We start from the raw sequence: 27,618 nt of genomic DNA on the forward strand, positions 1-27,618 counted from the left end.
CCTAGGTGAAATACAAGTCAATGATGGTAAACAGAGGTATCGGCTCTTTCTGGGGCTCATAATTGAAGCTAGTTTCTTCTGTTCTCAACAATATTAATAAATACAGCAGTCATATATATCTCTAACAAAACTGTAGGTGTTAGGAACACAAATGCCTGTCTTTTTAGGTTCTCTCCTCAGGGTTCCTGAAGTGATTATTGTGTACATCAGTTTTATTGAGATATAATTCATGTGCCATACAATTTACCTATTTAAAGTGCATAATTCAATGGTTTTTAGCATATTCACAGAGTTCTGTAATCATCACCACAATTAATTTTAGAACACTTTTATCCCCTTTAGAAGGAATCCCATACCCATTAGTCAGTTCCCATATCTCCTAAAACTCCCCCTACACCCCTGGGCAACCACTAATCTAATTTCTCTCTCTTATGGACTGGCCTATTCTGGACATTTCAGGTAAACAGAGTCACACAGTATGTAGTCCTTTATAACCAGTGTCTTTCACTTAGCGTAATGCTTTCAAGATCCATCCATGTTGTAGCATGTGCCAGTGATTGACTCCTTTTTGTGGTAAAGTCTGTTCCCCTCATGTGAAGCTTCTTATGTTAATCTCAGGACACGGCCTCTATTCTTATAGACTGCCCTTACCTGGGGGAAGAATCTCTGAGCTCCTGCTATAGAGCTTTGAGGAGGGGGACAGTGGACCCCTTTCTACTGAGTGATATACCTGCTCTTAGAGCAGGGTATTGGGTAAGGTGGTAGTCTCTGGTGTTTGGCTTGCCTCTTTGGGTGGGGAACCTCTGCCCTAAGAGTTAGCTGGGGCAAGGGCCCTAGTGGTCTGATTTGCCTGAGGTAGATCCTTTGCCCTATAAGTGGGGCTGGGAAAAGGAAGGGAGGCCTCACTCTTTTGGCCATACTTGCCAAAAATTTAGCCTCTGTACCTTGGAGCTGAAGGTGGGATAATAAATGCTGGCAGCCTGTTGTTCTTTGTGGGACATCATATCCTTTGACTGGGAGGCTTAGGGGAGTGGGAGTATTATTTCCTTGGCCAGTTTCCTGGAGTGGAGCTTCCATCATGCTGAGCTGGGGGTGGGGCAGGGAGCCAGTGGGTCATGGCTCAAGTAGCACCAACTCTCAAGGTTCTTACTAAGATTTAACAGATTTTCTTGAATAGATCTTTTTTCATTTTCTATATGTTTTTAAAATAATTTCCAAAGACTTTAAATAGTTGTTTTTCTTTCTTTTTCTTTTTTTGAGGATTTATTTATTTTTGTTTGAGAGAGAGAAACAGAGAGAGTGAGCAGGCGAGGGAAGGGGCAAAGGGAGAGAATCCTCAAGCAGTCTCCCTGCTTAGTAAGGAGCCTGACCTGGGGCTCAAGCTCATGACCCTGAGATCATGACCTGAGTCGAAATCAAGAGTCATACACTTAACCAACTGAGCCACCCAGGCTCCCCTAGTTGTTTTTTTCTATAATTTCCACCAGTATGGTTATTTTCCTTAGGAACATGTCCATTCAGATTCTCATACTGCCATTACAGCGGTGGAAATCTCTAGAAACCTCCTTCTAAGGAAACTGAGGCCAAGAGATTCAGTGTCATCTGCCCAGGACCACATCGTGTGTTTGTGGCACAGATGAGAATAGAAGCCAGGGGCACTCACTCCTGACTGAGTATTCCTTTGACTGGTTACCTTCTATATTTTTCATATTTTCCCAAGCACACCCTCTAATTTAGTGAAAACCTCTCCATTTTCGTCTGATGTTAACAACAAAAATTTTCATTTACATAGATTTCCTTGATTAATTCTGTGATTGAACAACTTTTGTATGTGTTTATTAGCCAAGCTTACCTAGTCATAGTTTTGCCCTTTTTCTGGGGCTGGTAATCTTTTTCTTACTGATTTTTAATTTAAAAATGGACACATAGATCAATGGAGCAGAATAGGGACCCTAGAAATAAAGCCATGATTATATGGTCAACTAACCTATGACAAAGGAGGTAAGAATATACAATAGGGAAAAAAGTATTTTCAATAAACAGTGCTGGGAAAATTGGACAGCCACACATAGAAGAATGAAACTGGACCAGTGTCTAACACCATACACAAAATTAAATTAAAAATGGATTAAAGACCTAAATGTGAGACCTAAAATCATAAAAATCCTGGAAGAGGGGCACCTGGGTGGCTCAGTTGGTTAAGTGTCTGCCTTTGGCTCAGGTCATGATCCCAGGGAGCTGGGATTGAGCCACATATTGGGCTCTGTGTTCAGCAGAGAGTCTGCTTCTCCTCTCTTTCTGCCCCTCCTGCCCACTTGTGCTTTTTCTCTCTCTCAAATAAATAATTTAAAAAAATATCCTAGAAGAGAACACAGACAGTACTTTCTCTGACATCAGCCATAGCAACATTTTTCTAGATGTTTCCTAAGGTCAGGAAAACAAAAGCAAAAATAAACTATTGGGACTATATTAAAATAAAAAGCTTTTGCACAGCATGGAAGCCATCAACAAAATAAAAAGACAACCTGATGAATGGGGTAAGTTATCTGCAAATGGTATATCTGATAAGGTGTTAATATCCAAAATATATAAAAAATATACATAACTCAACCCCTAAAAAACAATCTGTTTTAAAAATGGACAGAGGGGCAGCCCGGGTGGTTCAGAGGTTTAGCGCCACCTTCGGCCCAGGTCGTGGTCCTGGAGACCTGGGATCAAGTCCCACGTTAGGCACCCTGCATGGAGTCTGCTTCTCCCTCTGCCTGTGTCTCTACCTCTCTCTCTCTCATGAATTAATAAACGAAATTTTTAAAAAATGCTTTAAAAATGGACAGAGGACCTGAGTAGACATTTTCTAAAGAAGACATACAGATGGTCAACAGACACATGAAAAGATGTTCAACATCACTCATCATGAGGGAAATGCAAATCAAAACTACAAAGAGATATCACCTTTTAGCAGTTGGAATGGCTAAAATAAAAATGACAAGAAATAATAAGTGTAGGTGAGGATGTGGAGAAAAAGGAACCCTTATGCATCAGTGGGAATACAAACTGGTGCAGCCACTGTGGAAAACAGTATAGAGGTCCCTCAAAAAATTAAAAATGGAAATACCATATGATCCAATAATTCCACAATTGGGTATTTACCCAAAGAAAACAAAAACACTAATTCAAAAAGATATATGCACCTCTATGCTTACTGCATCATGATAGCCAAGATATGAAAGCAACCTATGTGTCTGCTGACAGACAAATGGATAAGGAAAGTGGTGTGTATGTGTACACACACACACACACATTTCTCAGCCATAAAAAAAGGGTGAGAGCGTGCTACCTGAGACAACATGGATGGATGGATCTGGAAGGTATTATACTAAGTGACATAAATCAGACTGAGAAAGACAAATACCATATGATTATACTCATAAATAAAAAAATCCAAACAACAAATGAATAAACAAACAAAAAGCGGGATCAGACTTATAGATATAGACAATGAATGATTGCTAAAGTGGAGGCAAATAGGGGTTGGGCAAAATGGATAAAGAGGAGAAAGAGATACAGGCTTCCAGTTATGGAAGTCACAGGAATAAAAGGCATAGCATAAGGAAAACAGTAAATGATATTGTAATAGTGATGTAATGGGACAGATAGTAGCTACACTTTTTCTGAACATAATATAATATATAAACTTGTCAAATCATTAAGTTGTACATCTGAAACTAATGTAACATTGTGTGTCAACTATACTCAAATAAAAAATAAATAAAAATAAAAATGCTACAAATATTTTATCCAAGTCTGTGGCTTATTTTAAAGCTTTCTGTGTTATCTTGGGTCATTTATTAATTTATGTAACTGAGGGGTGCCTAGGTGGCTCAGTTGGTTAAGTGTCTGCCTTACAGTCCTGGAATCAAGCCCCACATTGGGCTCCCTGCTCAGTGGGGAGCCTAAGTCTCTTTCTCCCTCTGCTGTTTCCCTTGTTTGTGCTTGCTCTCTCTCTCTCTGTCAAATAAATAAATAAAATATTTAATAAAATTTATGTAACAATATATCTTTTTTCTGTATCAGTTTCTGGATGGGTCCTTTCCATCTCATAATTAAAAAAAACTATTTTTCTATATTTTCTCCTAATATCTTTATAGTTTTGATTTTATGTTGTTTTATTTTTTAAATATTTATTTATTCATTTTAGAGAGAGAGCATGAGAGTGGGGAAAGGGGCAGAGGAAGAGGGAATGAGAGCATCCCAAGTAGATATGGGGGTTAATCCCATGATACTGAGACCACAACCCCAGCTGAAATCAAGAGTCAGATCCCAACGGACTGAGCCACCCAGGTGCCCCACAATATTTTAAAAAATGATTTATTTATTGATTTGGGAGGGAGAGAGAGAGAAAGCATGAATGCTGGGGTAGGGGCAGAGAGCAAAGTCTCAAGCTGACTCCCCACTTAGTGCCTCACTTGGGGCTCAATCCCAGGACCCCAAGACCATGTCCTGAGCCAAAATCAAAAGTCAGCGGCCTAAATGACTGAGCCACCCAGGTGCCCATCCTGTTTAGCTCTTTAATCCATCTGGATATTATTTCTCTTGGTCTTTATTTTTGTGCATGGTATGAGGTAAAAAACAGTATGAATACTTACCACTTACATACTACTTATTATGTGCTAAACACCTAAGTACTCACACATATTATTTAATATTACTAATAACACTGTAAAGTAGGTACTATTATTATCTTTATTTTATAGATGAGGAGACAGAGAGTTAGGTGTTATGACCAAGGTCATACAGCTAATAAATGGTGTAGCCAGATTTTCAACAGGCAGTCTGGCTCCAAAGTTTGTGTTCAACCATTGTGTTATACCGTCTTTCAGTTTAAAGATAAGGATTTAGCTTTACTTTTTAAATTGTCCTAATGTCATTTTTAAAATAGACCATCTTTCTCTCAATGATTTGATATACTTCCTTCATTGCGTACTACATTCTCATACAATGTGGGTCTTTTTCTTGGCTCTATCCTCTTCTATTATTATTTGTGTTTTTGTTTAATGTCATACTTTCAAAATTAGTAACACTTTATAGTACTTATATTTGATCAGACAAGTCTTTTTTTCAAAGATGCCCTGGTGGTTATGGCTTATTTTCTTTGGGGGAAGAATTTTAGAATTATCAAGTTTCATTTAAAAAAATCCTACTAAGAAATCCTATGAGATTTTTATTTTGATTGAATTTAGGTAAACTGAGTCCTATTAATAAGCCTTCACATTCAGGAACATGGTATATATTCCATTTGTTGGAGACCTATGACATTTTTAGAGCAGAAAGGAAAGATCTGTAGAAAGATAGAGACCGAAAATAATGGAGAGCTGGTAACGTGCTTCAGGAGGTATAAGGCTGAGGGAATCTCTCTTCAGAAAAAGGTTAAGATGAGTAAATAAGTACAATGGCAGAATATTATGGTTGAGACATGGGCCAGTGGGGGAACTTATACATGATGTCCTTAATCTTTTCAATTAAAAAGATATGATGAGACCATCTACTGGGGTCATCATAAAGCAGTTCTAAGTTTTTATGAAAGTAGGAAAGGCTTCTTATGAGAACAGAAAAGGCTTGAAGTAGCCATTTTACTTGAGTTTGCAAAAAACTTGATAGGAAAGAAAGGATTTATGAGCAGTGATAAGAACCTATTTAAAGTTTAACATGAATTTGTATTGGACAGTTCTATATTTTTCTCTAGTGATTCTGCTGATTAACAGAAGAACTGATGGTGGTGGATCACTAGGCTAGGAAAAAATGAAATAGCAGGTATGATCAAAGAAGAAAGAAAGAAAGAAAAGGAAAAAAGGAATGTGGTTACACTGGACTAGAAGAGAATGGAAAGAGTTGAGTTATTTGAAGTCTATGTGAGAGCAAAGAATAGGTCTGGGGAAGTAAGATTATAGTAACTAGAAAACCTGAGTTGACAATCTTAGAAGTGGAGCTTATATGTGGTACAGGCAGTGGCTGAAGAAGAACAAAACACTGAGAAGTGAAAAAAATTTAAAACAACCCTGGGGAAGTGGATGAATTTGATAACATGGATGTCAAGGTCACTTAGGATAATAAACTGAAGTTAACCAAGGAAAGAAAAATTGGGCTCAGAATGTGCTAGTTCATGACAACACTGATAATGAAGAGACAGAAGACACAGATTTTAAGTGAAGAGAAGCAGCAGGAAGTTGATGTGGAAAAAGTACCAAGTGATAACAGGAAGCAAGGATTCAGGTAATTTAGTTCTTTTTTTAAAGATTTTATTGATTTAACAGAGAGAGAGAGAGAGAGAGAGAGAGAGGGAGAGAGAGAACTAGCACAAGGAGGAGGAGCTGTGGTAGGAGAGGGAGAAGCAGGGAGCCTGACATGGGTCTCGATCCCAGGACCCTGAGATCATGACCTGAGCCGAAGGCAAACACTCAACCAACTGAACCACCCAGGCGCCTCTTAGTTCCTTCTTTTGCTGAGAGAAAGGTAGTGGGAGAAAATGAGACTTCCACAAAAATGATTAGTGAGGCACATGTTGTTGCTTTTGTTCTAAGAGGAAGAAGGGAGAAGAGGTGAAGATTGATAATAAGGAGAATATTGCCTATAATTGTGTGGGAAAATCTCTGTCTTTGGGGGAGGGTTGGATGAAGTTATAGATAACCTTGGGAGTGAGGGTAAGGACTTAGAAAATGCAGAGCTATCAGAGATTTGGGGTGGGTGGGGGAAGGAGACTTGAGGAAAAAGGAGTGATATAACAACGTTTGTGTTTTAGGGAGATACATTTAATAAGGATGAACAGGTATAACTGGAGAAGAGAAGAAAGAGTTAGAGACCACTTAGGAAACTAACTATAGAAATCCAGAAGAGACATGATATCCAAGCCTGGATCAAAGATATTTTTACATTAACCTCAATTCCAGCTACAAGGAGATGTGAAGCTTGGAAGAAGAAAGATTTAGATGAAGGAAAACCCAAGGACCATTGTACTATGAAGAAAGTGCACCAGATTCAATTTTCAGCTTTGCTGTTACAGAGTTGCATGAGTTTGTGTAATCTTTAATCTTTCAAGGCCTCAGTTTACAAAATAATAAAATTGAAATAGATGCCCTTAAAGATCATTAATTTCAGTTCTAAATTCTATCAGTCAATGAATGAATCTTTACCCTTCATTTCCTTTAGATACTAAGTCTTGCTTATAAGCTATAAAGATTGGCAAAAGTAATAATTCTGTCAATTGAACTAGAAGACCAAATATGAAAAGATGATATTAACAAACGAGTAAGCAGTATTTCTCAAATTTTACAGTGCATATAAGTCATTTGAGGATATTGTTAAAATGGAGATTCTGATTCAGTTGGTCTGGGATGGAGCCTGAGATTCTACACTTCTTACAAAGCTCCCAGGGGATGCTGATGCTGCTGGTCCATGGACCAGACTCTGAGGAGCAAACTCATAGAAAGTGGAGCTCAGTAGTCTGAATCACCTTAGCTTCCTTTGTAAAAGAAAAGAGACTGCTTTCTTCTGGGCTTCTTGCCAGTTATGCAACATGCCTTTGTGACTTTCTGTGACTCTGATGTCAGCTGTGAGGTTTGGTTTTTCCCTTTTAAGTGTAGGGATTTCCCTCTATTATCTATGTTTCTGTATGATCATAAAAATGAACCAGAGAACTTCCATTTCTATGCAATGGAGTAGATGTACTTATCCCTATTCCTCCTACTAAGTATAACTATAATACTAGACATTATAAAATAACCATAAGAAGACTTCAAAAAGACATTATTCATAAAACAAATATAAGAAGACTCTGAAAGGTAGAGAGAAGAAGAGAGACTGGCTAGGGACCTTGGGGACAAGGAATGATACAGTGTTGAGTTCCCTGGGTTTTCAATTATTTCATATATCTGAGAGTTGGTTTCATATATCTGAGAGTTTTCAATTATTTCATATATCTGAGAGTTTCATATATTTCATATATCTAGAGATGCCAATAGGCATAGCCAAATGATAGCCCCAAGAAAAGTCTGTTCTCTCTAGACAGGACCAGGAAAAGGGCACCAGTGCAAGACCAAAAACCTTAAGACATTAACTATTTTATTACAGCTAAACATCACAGAAAAAACTGTGGTCCCAGCCCCACCCACTCCAGCAAAAGCCAAGTGGGGAGCCTAAATTTCTATCCTTGTGAGGGTGTAAGGAGGCACCCCAACCACTGTCTGCATGGTATTAGAGAATGTCAGATAGGGAGACAAGACTTTCATCCTCAACCGCTGGTAATGAGGCATTCCCCTACCCTCTGAGGTATCTGTGGAATCTATATTTCCACCCCCAGAGAAGATGAAACAAAGGAGAAACAAAGTCTGCAAACATTTGTAAAGAGGCAGGACGTTAACCATCACCCAGCAGATAATGAGGCCACCTCCGCCATGATGTTAGTAGAGACCATGTGGGGCATCATCTCCACCCAGCAGAAGCAAGGAATCCTTCACCTTGAGTATCAATGGAGATCAAGTGGGGAACCTGAGGGTCTATTTCCACCTGAAGTAACAAGGCCAAATTCTTCCCTGGCATAGCAGTGTCAGAGGAATCCCAGCAGGGAGCCTGCTTCTCCCCCTGCCTATGTTTCTGCTTCTCTTTCTGTGTCTCTCATGAATAAATAAATAAAATCTTTAAAAATAAAAATAAAAAATAAGATGTCCAGGTTTCAATAAAAAATTACTCATCATACTAAGAACTAGAAAAAACTCAAACTGAATGAAAAAAACACAACCAATTGATGCCAACACCAAGATGACAGAAATGTTACAATATCTGACAAAGATTTTAAGGTAACCATCAAACAATCAACAAAATTAAAAGGCAACCTATGGAATGGGAGAAGATATTTGCATATGACATATCTGATAAAGGTTTAGTATTCAAAATATATAAAGAACTTGTAAAATTCAACATCCAAAGCAAAAATAATCCAATTTAAAAATGAGCAGAAGATATAAAGAGACATTTTTCTAAAGACATACAGATGGCCAACAAACAAATGAAAAGATGTTCTACATCACTTATCATCAGGGAAATACAAATCAAAACCGTAGTGAGATACCACATCACACCTGTCAGAATGGCTAAAATTAACAACTTAGGAAACAACAGATGTTAGCAAGGATGCAGAGAAAGGGGAACCCTTTGGCACAGTTCATGGGAATGTAAACTGGTACAGCTTCTCTGGAAAACAGTATGGAGGTTCCTTAAAAAGTGAAAAATAAAGAATGAAACTAGACCACTCTCTTGCACCATACACAAAGATAAACTCAAAATGGATGAAAGATCTAAATGTGAGACAAGATTCCATCAAAATCCTAGAGGAGAACACAGGCAACACCCTTTTTGAACTTGGCCACAGTAACTTCTCGCAAGATACATCCACGAAGGCAAAAGAAACAAAAGCAAAAATGAACTATTGGGACTTCATCAAGATAAGAAGCTTTTGCAGAGCAAAGGATACAGTCAACAAAACTAAAAGACAACCTACAGAATGGGAGAAGATATTTGCAAATGATGTGTCAGATAAAGGGCTAGTATCCAAGATCTATGAAGAACTGATTCAACTCAACATTTACTCAGCCATCAAAAAGAATGAAATCTTGCCATTTGCAACAATGTGGATGGAGCTAGAGTATTATATGCTAAGTGAAATAAATTAGTCATAGAAAGACAAATACCATATGACCTCACTCATCTGTGTAATTTAAGAAATAAAACTGATGATCATTGGGGAAAAAAGAGAGAGGCAAACCAGGAAACAGACTCTTAGCTATAGAGAACAAACTGATGGTTACCAGAGAGGAGGTGGGTGAGGGGATGGGTTCAATAGGTGATGGGGATTAAGGATACTTGTGACGAGCACCAGGTGCTGTACTGAAGTGCTGAATCACTAAATTGCACATCTAAAGCTAATATTACACTGTATGTTAACTGGAATTTAAATAAAAAATTTAAAAGAAGAACCATCATAAAAATGCTTCCATAATGTACATACTTCATAGAAAAAAATAGAAAGTCTCAGCAAAACCCGAGAAGATATTTAAAAAAAAACATACGGGGGGCACTTGGGTGGCTCAGTGGTTGAACATTTGCCTTTGGCTCAGGTTGTGATCCCAGGGTACTGGGATTGAGTCCCATGTCAGGCTCACCACAAGGATCCTGCTTCTCCTTCTGCCTATGTCTCTGCCTCTCTCTGTGTGTCTCTCATGAATGAATGAATGAATGAATGAATAAATAAATAAATAAATAAATAAATAAATAAAATATTTTTAAAAATAACATATGGAAATTTTAGAACTGAAAAATTTAATAGCTGAAATAAAAACCTCCATGAGTTATCAGTTAGGAAAGATGCTGGATTTGAGGTTGGTGTTGAGGAGAATAACTACCATGACTTCCAGTGCTTTGAGGAAACCTTATATGTGAGGCCTTTTGGCCAAGCGTCTGTGATTTCATATGTTGGAACATTTGCTGTATCCCTGGGGGTTGCAGTTTTCTATAAGTTTGCTGTGGCCAAACCAAGCAAGATTGCAGATTTCTACAGAAATTATGATTCCATGAAAGATTTTGAGGAGAGAGATGAAGAAGGGTGGTATCTTTCAGAGTGCAAAGTGATTCTGAAATGTAAATAATTTTTTAGGTTGAGTTCCATTGAAGTTTGTCACTGACTTGTGTTCCTGAATTATGAAACATGAATATTGGGGTTATGGAATAGTTTCTCTTGATAAATAAACCACTAACAAATTTTTAAAAAGGGAAAAAAGACCTCAATGAAGAGGTTCAACAGGAGAATGGAAGAGGCAGAGGAAAGATCAGTGAACTCAAAGAACAACAGAAATTACTCAATTGGAACAACAGAAGGAAATAGATAAAAAATGAGATAATAAAGCCACCAGGGACTTGTGGGACAATGAGAACAGTTTTAACCTTCCTGTCATCAAAGTCCTGGAAAGAGAGGACAAAGAGGGTGGGGCCAAAAAAGCACTCAAAGAAATTATGTGTTAAAAGATACCAAATTTGGCAAAAGATATAAACTTACAGATTCACAAGGCTGAGTGAATCCCAAACAATATAAACTCAAAGAAATCCACCCAAGAGACATCATAGTCCAATTTTGGAAACTAAAGACAAAGAACAAATATTGAAGGCAGTCAAAGAAAAACAACACTTTATTTATAGGGAGAAAACAAGTTAGTAAATTTCTCACCAGAAACCCTGGAGGCCAGAGAGAAGTGGCACAATATTTCTGAAGTACTGAAAGAAAAGGATCATCAACCTGGAATCCTACAAACAAAAATGTCTTAACCAACAAAAATGTCTTTTGGGAATGACGGAGAGATAGAGACTTTATCAGAAAAAGGGAAACTATGAGAATTTATCAACAGATCTTTGGCTAAAGATGGCTAAAGGCACAGTGCCTGGCTTGCTCAGTCAGTAAAGCATGTGACTCTCAATCTCAGAGTCATGAGTTCAAGCCCCACGTTGGGCATGGAGCCTACTTGAAAAAATGGCTAGGGCAGCAAGGTGGCTCAGCGGTTTAAGTGCGTGGCCCAGCAGTTAAGTGCTGCCTTCAGCCCAGGGTATGATCCTGGTGACCCGGGATCGAGTCCCATGTCAGGCTCCCTGCATGGAGCCTGCTTCTCTCTCTCCCTCTGCCTGTGTCTCTGCCCCCCTCTCTCTCTGTATCTGTCATAAATAAATTTTAAAAATCTTTAAAAAATGGCTAAAGGAAGCTCTCCAAACAGAAATGATAAGAAAAGAATCTTGCAAAATCAAAAAGGAAAAAAGAAAATGGTAAACCTATTTTTTATATAGGTAAATACAATAAGCTTTCCTTCTCCCTTTGAGTATTGGCTGAAGGTTGAAGTGAAAATTATAACATTAATCTGGCTCTAAATGTACATACAGAAAAATTTAGGACATTTATAGGTGGGGTAGGGTAAAGAGAAGTAAGGTTTCTATACTTGAACTGGTAACATGATGACAGCAGTGGACAGTAGTAATAGGTCTTATACACACCCACATTCCACAATATCTAATGAAACCACTAAAAAAAGCTATACAAAGAATACAGTTAATAACACTACAGATGAAGCAAAATGGAATTATAGAAAATGTTCAAGTAATCCACAGGAAGGCAGGAAAGAGAGAAGAGAAATGAAAAGCAGAGAGAACAAAACAAACAAAACAAAAAAATGAAGTTGCAGATTATGCTCTAACAGATTAGTGATCTAAATATACTGATTAAAAGAGATTAGCAAAGTGGACTAAAAAATGTGCTGTGTATATGCTGTCTACAAGATATTCACTTCAAATATACAATTATAGGCAGGATTAAAGTAAAAAGATGGAAACAATATATCATGTAACATTAATTAAAAGATAACAGGAGTGGCAAATTAATATTAGTGATTGTAGATTTGAGAGCAAAGAAAATCACCAGATAAACAGAAAGATACTGATAAAAAGGTCACTCTACAAAGAAGATATAGCAATCATAAATGTATATGCATCTAACAACACAGTCACAAAATATGTGAAGGAAAAACCAATAGAAGTGAAAGGAGAGCTAAATTATTCCAGTTGTAGTTTGAGATTTCAACATGCCTGCTCAGCCAGTAACAGAACTACTAGTTTGAAAGTCAGCAAAGATATATAAGAATTTGGCAACACCATCAACCAGTGGGATCTAATCAATATTTATGGAACAATTCTCCTAATCAGTACAGGATACAATTCTTTTCAAGTGTTTGTGGAACATATATTAAGATAGATCACATGCTAATCCATAAAATAAATCTCAAAAAATTTAAGTAACTGAAATCATACAAGCCGTGTTCTCTGACAACAATGCAATAATATTAGGGTTCAATAACAGAAAGATAATAGGAAAATCTGTAAACACTTAGAAACTAAACACACTTCTAAGTAATTCATGAGCCGAAGAGGAAGTCTTAAGAGAAATAAAATAGAATGAAATAACTGAAAGTGAAAATACAACATAGCAAAATTTGTAGGATACAGCTAAAGTAGTACTGACAAGGAAATTTTTAAGATTTTATTATTTTATTATTAAGATTTTATTTATTTATTCATGAGAGACACAGAGAGAGAGGCAGAGACACAGGCAGAGGGAGAAGCATGCTCCATGCAGGGAGCCCGAAGTGGGACGCGATCCTGGGACTCTGGGATCACGCCCTGAGCCAAAGGTAGATGCTTAACCGCTGAGCTACCCAGGTATCCCTGACAGGGAAATTTACATTTCCTTACAAATTTTACAGTCCTAAAATACATACATTAGAAAAAAAGAGAAACAGTCTCAAATTAATAATCTAAGTTCTCATCTAAGGAGCCTAGAAAAAGAGCAAACTGAGTGCAAAGCAAGTAGAACAAAGTAAATAATAAAGAGCAGTAATCAACAAAACTGAAAACACAAAGAAAATAGAGAAAATCAATGGAGGAGCGGGTTCCTTGACAAGATGGATAAAACTTACTAACTTCTACCAAGAATGACAGAGAAAAAAAAGGGAAGACTAATTAATGAAATAGTGGATATCACTATAGACCCTGCACATATTGAAAGAATAATAAGGGAATAATACAAAGACTGCTATACACAAAAACTTGACAACTTAGATAAATTGGGTCACTTCACTGAAAAACACGAATTATCACAACTCACCCAATATAAAATAGATAATTTGAACAGCTCTGTAACTATTGAGGAAAGAGAATTTGTAATTTAACAACACTTAAAAATATATTCAGGCCCAGATAATTTCACTGGAGAGTTCTATCAAACATTCAGAAAAGTATGAACATAAAATCTATACAACCTTTTCCAAAATGATGGAAGAGAAGGGAACATATTTCAATTCATTATTATAAGTTAGTATTACCTTGATACCAAAAGCAGACAATGGCAGTATACAAAAAGAAAACTATAGGCCAATATCCCTCATAGATATAGATGAAAAATCGTTAATAAAAACATTAGAAAATAGAATTAATCAATATATAAAAGGAATTATACACCATGACCATGTGGGGTTTATTCCAAGGATGCAAGGCTGGTTTAACATTCAAAATCAGCCAATGTAGTTCACTATATTATACAGAAGAAAAGTCATTTGATTATACCAAGTGATGCAGGAAAAGCATGTGACAAAATTCAACAGTCATTCATTATAGGAATCAGGAAAAAAAATGGGAGTGGGGAGCTTCCTCAGTTAATAAAGAATCTCTACAAAAACCTACAGCTAACATTATACTTAATGGTGAAAGACTGAATACTTTCCCCCTGATAGTGAATAAGGAAAGAATACCCACCCTCACCACTCTTAACATAGTGCTGAAAGCTCTAATTAGTACAATAAGAAAAGGAAAGAGAAGGCATATGTAGTGGAAAAGAAGAAATAAAACTGTCCCTATTTCAGAAAGGAGACTAAGAGTACATTTATCTTGATGAGCATTGGGTAATGCATAAAATTGCTGTATTGTTGTATTATACACCTGAAATGAACACTTTGTTAATTATACTTCAATAAAAAAAGAAAAGAAAGACCCTAAAACAAACCAAACAGCAAATCAACAGCAAATCTGACCCTATTTGCAGATGGCATAATTGTTTACATAGAAAATCCTAAGGAATCTTTCCTCCCCAAATCCCAGAAATGAGTCTGTTCAGCAAGGTTGTAGGATTCAAGACAAACACACAAAAATCTATTGTATTTCTTTATACAGTTGACCCTTGAACAACATGGGTTTGAACGTTACAGGTATATTTATATACGGATTTTTTTTGATACATTCAGTATAGTACTGTAAATGTTTTCCTCTTCCATATGACTATGTGTATAGTCACAGTAATCAGGACTGTGTGATATTGGCAGAGGCATAGACACTTTGAGAAGAGAATATAGAGCCCAGCAATAGACTCACCTGAATATGTCCAACTGATTGCTGTCAAAAGTACAAAAGCAATTTATTGGAGGAAAGACAGCATTGTCAAGAAAATGATGCTAGAACAATAGACGTGCATAGGCAAAATGAACCGTAATCTAAATCTCACACCTCGTACACAAATTAACTTAAAGTGTATTATAAGCTTAAATGTAAAACAGAAAACTATAAAACTTAAAAAACAACAACAACAACAACAGAGGAACAGGGGACATCTTTGGGATGTAGCTGTGCAAGGAGTTCTACAATGTACTTGACACCAAAAGTAGGATCAGTAAGATGAAGTTGATGAAATGGACAAATTAAAAACTTTCGTTTTAAAAAAACAAAACAAAACAAAAAAACAAAAAAACCTTTTGTTCTGTGAAAGACCTTGTTAAGCTGATAAGAAGACAAGCTGCAACTGGGAGAAAATATTTTCAAACCACATGTCTGACTAGAATGTAGACTATATAAAGAACTCTCAAGACTTAACAGTAAACAAGTAACAATCCAATTACAAAATAGACAAAAGATACAAACAGACATTTCAATGAGAGGATATACAGACAGCAAATAAGCACATGAAAAGATGGCTAGCATCATTAACTGTTAGGGAAACACAAATTAAAACCACAATAAGATTTGTGACACACCTATCAGAAGGGCTAAAATAAAAACAATAGTGACAACACCAAATACTAACAAAGATGTAGAGATTCTGGATTATTCACACATTTCTGGCAAGAATGTAAAAAATTATGGACGCTCTGGACACAATTTCTTTAAAATCTAAACATGCAATTACCATATGAGCCAGCAAATTGCCTTCTTAGGTACTATCCCAGAGAACTGAAGACTCACGTTCACACTAAAGCCTGTTTACAGCAGCTTTATTTGTCATAACCCCAAACTGGAAACAACCCAGGTGTCCTTCAATGAGTGAATGGTTAAGTGAACTGTAGTACCAGTTTATCCATAGCATGGAATACTACTCTGCAATAAAAAACAATGACAAGCATACACGCAACAACTTGTAACTTGATGAATCTCCAGAGAATTCCGCTGACTGAAAAAGCCAATCTCAAAATGTTGTACACTATATGATTCCAAAATTCAAAAATTAGATACTGTATGATCAATATATAGAACACTATGGAAATGACAAAATTATAGAAATTAATAACAGACTAGTGGTTGCCAGGGATTAAGGAGGACCTGGGGTGGGAAAGAAGTAGGTAGGAACTAGAGAAGGGCAACACTGAGGTATCCTTGTGATGGAGAAGTTCTGTATCTTGACTAATAATGTCAACATCCTGGTTGTGATATTGTTTTATGAGATGTTATCATTGGGGAAACTGGGAAAAGCATATATAAGATCTCTTGTGTTCTTTCTTACAACTGCATGTGAATCTACAATTATTTCAAAATAAAATTTCAATTAAGAAAAAAACAGAGCAATCTATTTTCTCTTAAAGATAATCTAGAATATGAACCTACTATATATAGGCTTGTCTGTTTAAGCACACAAGTCAGTTATCCTTCCTGATTTTTCATTGGCAGTAGCTTCTGAATACCAAGTTGAGCCTCTCCTTTGAACTGAATCTTAGCAAGAGCAGGTAAAGATGTGTGTTCTGGTGGAAAGAGCCCTGGAAGGAAGGTCAGATGACTGGAGTTCTAGTCGTGACTCTCATCCATTATCCAAATGAACTTAGTCACATTGGTAACTCGACTTTTTTTGGAAGGCAGCTATGCTCACCATGATACCACCAACAGGGTAACTTGACTTTTTTTCAAACTTAAAAATTTCCTCACTTGTAAGGATTTGTCAAGGATAATAACAGCACTCTCCACACTATTGCTGGCGGTGGGGGAAGGGATTGTATGGAATAATGGATGTAAGAATGCTTTGTAAAATGTAAAGCAAGGTACTTTGAGATGTGAGGTTTTATATTTGTGCAACAGCCATTTTGCCAGAGTATGGAGGCACTTGATAAATAGCTCAATAAATAATGAATGACTAACTGGTCATTATAAAAGTCAACCAAGGGCAGAATTTTCTTCCAGGCATTTAAAACAAAAGAGATACATAGCACATTCAATCAAACAGGAAAAAGCAACATATATTATATAAGGAGCCAACAGGATTATTAAATTAATCTCTGCATAAGAAATGAACTATCTCACCATGTTTCAGGGGATGAGCAACAATGGATGTGAGACTTGTCAAAAAAGTAGAAAAACATTAATGTCTCTAGCAGGAAATCCAAGAACCAGGGAGATGAAACAGTAATAGATAGAATAAAAGTGGCAAAAAAATACTCAGAGTAGTTTAGGCCTTATATAGAGACTATGGAAATAGATCAATTTGGATTTACAGTACAATTTAATTTTAGTTTGTATTAGTTACTATGGTGAACACATCTGAAGGTCCAGATGAGGCTCATGGCTTAGAAATAGAATTTTCTCTTCTTCCCAATGCTAATGTTTTTTTAAAACTTAAGGGCAGCCCAGGTGGCTCAGCGGTTTAGCGCCACCTTCAGCCCAGGGCGTGATGCTGGAGACCTGGGATGGAGTTCCATGTCGGGTTCCCTGCATGGAGCCTGCTTCTCTCTCTGCCTGTGTCTCTGCCTCTCTCTCTCTCTCATGAATAAATAAATACAAATTAAATTAAAATAAAATAAAATAAAATTCACACAGGTCATAATTACATAGCTCGGGGAGAATTCTAGGTTTTGAAGTTGATGCTGGTTTGTACCAGGTTGTTACCCTTTTATACTGTTCCACCATCTGCTATGGTTTGTACATATTTTTATATGAAGAGGCAACTGAGCCCAAAGCAGAGTCAGGATCCTCAGTTCTTTTTTTTTTTTTTAATTTTTATTTATTTATGATAGTCACACAGAGAGAGAGAGAGAGAGGCAGAGACACAGGCAGAGGGAGAAGCAGGCTCCATGCACCGGGAGCCTGACGTGGGATTCGATCCTGGGTCTCCAGGATCGCGCCCTGGGCCAAAGGCAGGCGCCAAACCGCTGCGCCACCCAGGGATCCCAGGATCCTCAGTTCTTAACATCAACTCAAATAATGACTTTAATATGACCTTAAGGAAGCAATTTAACTTTAACATTTTATAGCTTCTTTATAATAACAATACCACTTTACATGTGTATGAGCTGTGAAGTTTACAATACATATTATTTTAATTGATCTTTAAAACTTCATTGTGAGAGTCAGAGTAAGTATTACTTCCTACAACTGAGAAAACGGAAGTCAAACAGCACAGGAGGGATATTCATATGGAAAACCAAACAAATAAGAGATCCTTACCTTACACCATAAACAAAACAATTAAAAATGGCTCATAAACCTACATGTTAGAGATAAATGTATAAAAACTTCTATAAGAAAATACAGGAGAAAATCTTTCAAAATTTGAGATACATAAAGATTTCTTATCATGACCAAAACATGAACCATAAAAGAAAAAAGTGATAAATTAGACTTCATCAAAACTTAAACTTTTTCTTTTTAAATGATATCATTAAGAAAATGAAAAGACAAGCCAAAGATTGTGAGAAAATATTTACAAATTGTATATTTGATAAAGGATTTGTACTTAGAATACATAAGTAACTCTTACAACGCAACAAGAACTCAATTTTTTAAATGGGAAAATAGTTGAATAGACATTTTTCCAAAGAAGGCATACAAATGGTCAATGAACACATAAAAAAATTATCAACACCATTAGCCATCAAGGAAATGCAAATCAAAACCACAATGAGCTACCACTGTGTACCCATTAAAATGGCTATAATGAAAAAAAAAATGGCTATAATGAAAAAGATGGACAATAGTCAGTGCTGATGAGGATGTGGAGAAATTAGAACCCACATACACTGCTGGTAGGAATGTAAAATAATGCAACCACTTTGGGAAACAGATTGTAGCTCCTCAAAAAGTTAAACATAAAGTTACCATATGACCCAGAAATTCATGTATGCAAGAGAACTGAAAATACAGGTCCACACAAAGACTTGTGTACAAATGTCATAGCAGTATTATTCATAATAGCTAAAAAGTGGAACCAACTCAAATGTCTACCAACTAGTGAGTGGATAAAGAAAATGTGATATATCCATTAAGTATATGGATACCATTAATATGGTTATATCCTATTTATTCAGCAATAGGAAGGTTTAAAATACTGATACATGCTACATGGATAAGCCTCAAAAATATTATGCTAAATTGAAAGAAGCCAGGCATAAGAGGTCACAAGATACATGGTTTCATTCATAGGAAGTGTCCAGAAAAAGAAAATCTACAGAGATAGAAAGCAGATCAGTGGTTGCCTGGGCCTTAAGGTGGGAAACAAGGATTGACTGCAAATAGGTGAGAGGAAACTTTGGGGGTAATGGAAATATTCTAAAACTGGATCGTGGTGACAGTTGCATTAACTCTATAAACTTACCACAATCACCAAATGGTATACATACAAAGGCTGCATTTCATGGTATGTATATTACACCTCAATAAAGCTATTTTAAAAATCACTGAATAAACCTGTGCTGAAAAGAAAAAAAATCAACAGAAGAGGGACAAAAATTGGTCCTCAGTGTTCTTTCTATTACCTGCCTCAGAGAAATGGAAGGAATAACAATAAGCTTTTTCAAAGGGGGTGGGGGTACCTGGGTGGCCTCAGTAGTTGAGCATCTGCTTTTGGCTCAAGTCATGATCCCGGGGTCTGGGATCGAGTCCCACATCAGGCTCCCCACAGGGAGCCAGCCTGCTTCTCCCTCTGCCTGTGTCTCTGCCTCTCTCTCTCTGTCTCTCATGAATAAATAAATAAAATCTTTAAGAAAAAGGTTTTTCAAAGGGTTAATATCACAGGAGAAGTAACAATTTCACCAGGTTTTGAAAACACAAAGTAATCTAAAATGCCAGGTGGTACTGCTATTTTCACTTAATAATCCATAGTATAAAAAAAAATCCATAGTATACTTGTATCAGAAATTTTCTACTTTTAACTATTTACATTTTATAAACCCAGGGAAATTTTAGTGTGTAAGTATATTGTAATGTGAATTTATTTACCCTACAAGTCATATTAGAAAGCATTATTCTATGTAATTTCTAACACAGAAGACAATTCTTTAAAATTAGCTGATAGCTTAATATCACTGACTTACGGTGTGGCTAATAAGGCTCAGAGCATCTTCGAAATAACCCCAAACTTCTTCCAGGGGACAGAGTTCTGTACTTGGTACCCCATCTGGCACTAACAGGTTAATCAAGTTGTGCATACATTTGCTGAAATCAAAATGAGAAAACTCATCCCATAAGGAAATAAATCATTGGCTTCATAGCTAAGATAAGTAAAATCTGGACCTCATCCCAGACTACGAGCTTCAAAACACTTCTGTTCTTCTCTCCTTTTTATCTGGCCTCCAACCTCAGAAGACAGATTTTTGAAGCTATAAAAGGGGCTGACCAATCCTTTTTATTATGCCTATGGTCGTCTTTCATGTTTTTTAGTTTCCTGCACTAAGGAGTTGTAGCTGTTTATTGTATTTTATGAGTTGGTTCAATCCATAGGCACTTTAAAGCATCTCATTACACCCTCAGATGGGCAAGGGAATTTGGGATTTAAACTGGGAATAATTCCAGGAGAACTGTCTCTCATGTCTCAGAAAAGAAAGACTGTAATAAAGTTTTCCATAGAAAAATCACATATCATTTTCCCCCATGTCTAGGCATAGAAAACATAAAATCTCTAATAAATAACATTTTGTATTATGATGTATGGCACTTATTGTTCCTTAAAGAAAAGTGCTTAGAAAAAAACACCTGGGGCAAATATTGCAAAATGTTAACATTTGTTAAATCTGGGTGGTGAATACATTGGTGTTTGTTGTATTAATCTCTGAAAGAGACTTAGTAATTTTATCGTATACATAGTCTCACACAAAGAAACAGCTTTGCTCCTTTCTCTTTTGGGAAATCCAGACTCCTTCACATAGCTAATTAATTCTTGGTCTATAATACAACTCTAAATATGGAGCGGTTTTTGAGGGCTTTTGAGTTCAGGAGTTATAGGCATGCCCCTGATCATCTTTTAAGTTGGACTAGTTGAATATGACTGATAATTTATGGAGCATTGACTATAGCTCTTTTGGCTATCAAAAAACCTAAGATTCAATGTTAAGTTACATTTACTAACCTGTATTTCAAAACATCAATTGATTCTTTCTTTTTATAGAGCAATAAAGCCTCCTTCAAGGCCTTCAGAGCAATGGAAGGATAGTGTGCAGGCATTTCCACTGCTAATGCTATAGGAAGGAAAGAAAAAAGGCTATGAGCACCATAATCTCATCTATCAGTTTTCTTTTTTTTAAAGGATTTTATTTATTTATTCATGAGAGACACAGAGAGAGAGAAAGAGAGAGAGGCAGAGACACAGGCAGAGGGAGAAGCAGATTCCATGCAGGGAGCCCCATGCGGGACTCGATTCCGGGTCCCTAGGATCATGCCCTGGGCTGAAGGCGGCGCCACACCGCTGAGCCACCTGGGCTGCCCCTATCAGTTTTCATCTCAGGCTACAACTTGCTCTCTTTAATAAAACTGGCCTGGAACAGATTAACACAAACCAATCAACAGACAAAAAAACTCTTAAAAATGTTATTTTATGGAATGATGAATCCATGGTAGCTTTTGGACATAGTTTATAGATTCTGGGCACAGTAACATGGTAGGGTCACCAGGGTCATCTTCTCTTCCACAGACATCAATAGACAGCCTACTGTTTCTGTGACCCTGTACATGGCCACATACGTAAAGCAATAATCTTATGAACCAGAGTCAAGGAAGGGCACATAAGGATGGAAACAAAAAGTAGATCAGCAAAAGGGCAATAATCAAAACCAGATTTATACTGCAATATATTCTTTTGGTCTGATGCTAAAAACAGGAAACACTTGACATGAGAGTGAGTGTCAGAGATAACAAGCCCTAGAACTTCCAAATACATTTACCAGACCTCTGTAATTGAAGATCCATTATATAAGAAGTGGTCACCATCACATGTCCATAAAGGATAGACCACCTGCTCATTGTCTCTAGGAATTTTGTCTTGCAAGATAAGGAAAGGCAAATGTGACCTTTGTGCACTTGGGGCTATGTAATAACTTTATTAACCACATACAGGCTCCAAAGGAGGGTAAGAGTTTGGGAAAAAAAGGGAAAATAATTAGGCCATTTCCTGCAGCATATCTCTATAAGGTTCTGGGACCCCAAATACTACTTACTTATAGCCGAATCAGAAATTTGAGAGTGGCAATTATGTTAAAAGCATTACTAGTATTTTATACACTTTATTTTTAAGATTTTATTTTTAAGTAGTCTCTATACCCATCGTGGGGCTCAAACCTATGACCCCAAGATCAAGAGTCACATGTTCTATTGACTGAGCCAGCCAGGTACCCTCTTTGTACACTTTAATAAGTTGCTAAGATTGCATCACCTTTGATTAGTGAAGCAGTTGACTATCATTTCTGTCTAGCTGAATAAAACTAACTTTCTAAAATTCAAGCTCCCCCTATTGTGTAGTTACATAATTCAATTCCATACCTAGCATAGGCACTTATTATGGATAATGCACTTTACTCGGGTTTCTAAGTACAACATATACAAGCAATTATTTTTCATGACCCAACGAGCATCTCATATAAAGAAAAAGATAAATGCATTAGTGATTATAATACACGAAAGTTCAAGAATGCCATTAGAGAGGGAGAAACAAAGTTCTATAAGGAAGCATTTCCTACCTGAAGTTAAAGAATAAAGAACAGAGAGAACAAAAAGTAGTACAATCTAAATGGATAACAATCTTCCAAAAACATAAATATAGCACTTACATGCAATTGTTTCAAATGTTTTACTTTCTAAATGAGGCAGTTCCCATACTGATTCCAGGAAGCTGTCAAGTAATGGATCATTCATTTTGGCTTTAACTTCAAACTCATACAGCAGAAGCAATGTCTCACATGGATCACTTGAGAAGTCCCCTAAGGAGGCAAAAACGCAATATTATCCCTACTTACATTTTATTATTCTATTCTAATCTCTCTTCTGGGATTTTTCTGTTGAGGAAAATTAATTCTGTTTATAATCTGAAGGTTGTCCTAGCTTCTGTATACAGAATTTTTACATTTTTAAATCTATAAACTCATCAACACTTTGTGCACCCCATAATGCATTCAGTAGCACTGCCTACATTTCCTGAAAGTATTGCCATGATGTTCCAAAATAGCCTGAAAAAGTCCTGTTACTATCTAATCCGAATCCAATGTTTATCTGCCTCACTTTAATGACTGAGTTAGCCAAAAAATACAGTACTGTATAAACTAACTGTGGTTTTATTTTAAGCAAAGTAAAAGAGAGTTTCCAAATTGTTTCATTTAGTCAGTCAACAATATTTCTCGGGTATCACCATGGGCAGAAACTTGTATCAGATGGCATATACCACACAGTATGAGATGGTTTTCATGCATCCTTGTTAGACTGAACTTTTTTAAAAAAAAGTTTTGAGGTATAGTAAATATACAATAAATTGAATAAAGCATGTTAATCTCAAACAAGAACCTTGTTGAATTTTTATATATATTTAAACCATGACCACTACCCAGATCATGATACAGAATACTTCCAACAACTTGTGCTCCCTTCCAAGTCAATATTGCCTTAGCAGAGTTAACTATTTTGATTTCTTTCACTATTGATTATTATTGTCCATTCTTGAATGTCGTGCTAGTACACAGAAATATAATTGATTTTTTATAACTGATTTTTGAATATTTGGCCTTGTTTTCTGTAACTTACTAAACTCATTTATTAATTACAATAACTTTTTTTGTAGATTCTTTGGGATTTTCTATGTAGACAATCATGTCATCTGCAAATAGAGGTGGTTTTATTTCTTCTTTTTCACTTTTTTTTCCATTCTCTTGCTTATCTTATTGCACTGGCTAGGACTTCTAAGATGATGTTGAACAGGAGTGAGAGTAGACATTATTGACTTGTTCCTGCCCTTAGAGAGAAAGCACTCAGTCTTTCATCATTAAATATATTAACTGTAGTTTTATTTTTGTAGATACCCTTTATCAGGTTGAGAAACTTCCCTACTATTTTTAGTTTGCTCAGTTTCTTTTTAAATCATAAATGGATGTTCAATCTGTTCATTTAATCTATTGTATGGTAAATTAACTGAGTTTACAATGTTGAACCTAGGATAAACCTCACTTGGTTATGGTGTATTATCTTTTTTTTTTAAGATTTTATTTATTCACGAGAGACACGGAGAGGGGGGCGGGGCAGAGACACAGGCAGAGGGCAGAGAAGCAGGCTTCATGAAGGGAGCCTGATGTGGGACTCAATCCCAGAACTCCAGGATCATGCCTTGACCCAAAGGCAGATACTCAACTACCCAGCCACCCAGGCATCCCATGGTCTATAATCCTTTTTAAATTTTACTAAATTCAACTTGCTAATATCTTGTTGAGGATTTCTGCAGCTATTTCCATGAGGAATATTGGTCCATACTTTTCTCATATTTTGTCTGGTATTGGTATCAGGGTAAAAATGATCTCATACAATGAGCTGAGAAGTATGCCCTCTTCTTTCTGGAAGGGTCTGTATAAAATTGATATTATGTCTTTAAATGCTCAGTAGAATTCCCTACTGGAGTTTTCTTTGTTACAGGATTTAAAACTACAAATTCAATAGGTACATTCAGATTATCTATTTCTTCTTGAAGGAGCTTTGTTTAGTTTGTGACTTTCAAGGAATTTGTCCATTTCAACTAAACTGTCAAAGTCATAGGCATAAAGCTTGTTCAGAATAATTCTCTATCATCTTTTTAAATGTCTGCAGGATTTGTAGTGATGTCTCTATTTTCATTTTTAAAAAAGATTTCATTTATTTTAGAGAGAGAGAGAAAGAGCACAAGCAATGTGCAGGGGAGGTCATGGGAGAGGGAGATACAGACTCTCCTTGAGTAGGGAGCCTGATGCAGAACTTGATCCTAGGACGTTGGGATCATGACCTGTGCCAAAGGCAGATGCTTAACTGGCTGAGCCACCCAGGTACCCTCTATTTTTATCTGTGATACTGTTAATTTGTGTCTTTATCTGTCTGGGTAGAGGTTTCTCAATTGTACTTATCTTCTCAAAACAACAACAATAACAACATAGTTTTTGATTTCATTGATTTTATCTATTATTTTCTGGTTTTAACTTATTTTTATTTTTAAGACTTATTTCTAAGTAACCTCTACACCCAATGTGAGGTTCAAACTCACATCCTAAGATCAGTTGCACTCTGAGCAACTGAGCCAGCCAGGCACCTCTGTTTTAAATTTTATTGATTTCTGCTCTTATTTCTTTGTTCTAGTTGATTGGGTTTTAATTTGCTATTTTTTCTAGCTTCTTTTCTTGAGGGAGAAGCAGGCTCCATGCAGAGAGCCCGATGTGGGACTCGATCCTGGAACCCTGGGATTATGCCCTGAGCTGAAGGCAGACGTTCAACCACTGAGCCACCCAGGCATCCCTTTTTTCTAGTTTCTTAAGGTGAAGGCTTAGATTATTTGAGAATTTCTTTTTCTAAATCAATAAATTTTTGTCTGAACACTGCTTTAGCTGTATTCTTATATGTGTATTTTCATTTTCATTCCAATCAAACTATCCTGATTTCCTTTTGTGACTTGCTCTTGGACCCATTAGATTACTGAAAAGTTTAATTTCCAAACAGTTGGAAATTTTACAGATGGCTCTCTATTATAGTTTTATAATTTAATTCCATTACGGTCAGAGAAAGTACTTTGTATGATTTCAATACTTTTGCATTTTTTGAAGTTTATTTTATGGTTCAGAATATGGCCAATGGTGATGAATGTTCTTGTGTGCATTTGAAAAAAGAAGTAAGTATTCTGCTATTATAGGGTAGAGCATTCTATAAATGTCAATTAGGTCAAGATGGTTGATAGTGTTGTTCATGTCTTCTACATCCTTACTGATTATCTGTTAACCTATTCTATTGATTCCTGAGGAATGAGTATTGAAATTTCCAGCTGTGGTTATGGATTTTCCTATTCCACCTTTCATTTCTATCAGTTTTTGCTTCATGTATTTTAAAGCTCTTTTGTTAGGTACATTACATATTTAGGATAGTTATTTTGTCATGTTTAATTGATCACTTTTTCACTGTCTCTCTTTATCCTGAGTAATATTCCTTGTTCTAAGCTGTCTTTGCTAGATATTAATAAAGTCATTCCAGCTTTCTTTTTATTAGCATTTGCATAGTGTATCTTTTTCAATTCCTCTTATTCTTAACCTGCATATGTCTTCATATTTAAGTGGTTTTTTTTGTGTGTGTAGACAGTATGTAGTTGGGTCTTGATTTTTTAACTCAATCTGACACTTTTCATCTTTTAATTGGTGTGTTTAGACCAGGGGTGAGCAAACTACAATCTGTGGGCTGGCTAAATAAAACTAAATAAATAAAGTTTTGTTTGAACACAATCATGTCCTTTGTTTAAAGATGGTCCATGTATTCCTGTGACAATGGCAGAGTTGAGTAGTAGTGTCCAAGACATGCTAGCCTATAATATTCACTATTGGAACTTTAAGAAAAGTACCCTAACCTCTGATTTAGACCATTTATATTTAAGGCGATTATTGGTAGTTGAGTGTTCATTATCAGTAGTTGATGTTCTTAAACTTCAAAAAAATGAATTATACTTAAAACAACTAGACAGAAGATCAATAAGGAAATTTAAAAAAAGGAAAACACTGTAAGCCAACTAGATCTAACAGATATCTATAAGAACACTCTCCCAAACAGCTGCAGAATATATGTTCTTCTCAAGTGCACAGAGACTATTCTCTAGGATAGACATATGCTAGGTCATAAAACAAACTTCAATAAATTTCAAAGTATAAAATAATGCAAAGTATGTTCCGTGACCATAATATGATGAAATTACAAGTTAATAACAGAAAAAAATTGGGGAAATGCATAAATATATGAAAAATAATAAACACACCCTTAAACAACCAATGGGTCAAAAAAATAAATCAAATGAAAAATCAGAAAATACTTTGAAATGAATAAAAATGAAGACACAATACACCAAAACAAATGGGATGCAGCTAAAGTAGCACCTAGAGGAAAATTTATATCTATAAGCACTTACATTAAGAAAGAAGAAATATCTCAAATCAATAATCTAAACTTCTACCTTAGTTAAGACCAAAATAACCCAAACGAGTGGAAGGTAGAGAATAATAAAGATTGGAGTGAAAATGAATAAATTAGAGAATAGGAAAACATTAGAAAAAATTAATGAGATCAGAAGTTGGTTCTTTGAAAAGATCAGTAGAAGTGAAAAAGGAGATATTACTACCAACCTTAGAGAAATGAAAAAGATTACAAAGGACTGCTATGAACAACTGTATGCCAATAAATTAGATAACCTGTATAAAATGGACAATTTCCTAGAAAGAAAAACTACTGAAATAGATTTTACAAAGAAACAGACAATCTAAACAGACTTATAAT

At 36.1% G+C, this 27,618-nt stretch overlaps 1 protein-coding gene across 1 annotated transcript in view; it reads right to left on the reverse strand.

The window, feature by feature from the left end:
- TEX11 (testis expressed 11) overlaps nt 1–27,618 on the reverse strand; it is a 319,132-nt gene that overhangs the window by 4,521 nt on the left and 286,993 nt on the right. The window contains exons 25-27 of the mRNA XM_072744060.1: nt 22,920–23,069; nt 21,227–21,335; nt 20,196–20,316 (exon numbers count right to left, since the gene is read on the reverse strand). Of these exons, the coding sequence (XP_072600161.1) occupies nt 20,196–20,316; nt 21,227–21,335; nt 22,920–23,069 (380 nt within the window). The remainder of the gene's footprint in view (nt 1–20,195; nt 20,317–21,226; nt 21,336–22,919; nt 23,070–27,618) is intronic.

This window comes from Vulpes vulpes, chromosome X (assembly GCF_048418805.1).
Source record: "Vulpes vulpes isolate BD-2025 chromosome X, VulVul3, whole genome shotgun sequence".
Taxonomy (NCBI): Eukaryota; Metazoa; Chordata; class Mammalia; order Carnivora; family Canidae; genus Vulpes; species Vulpes vulpes.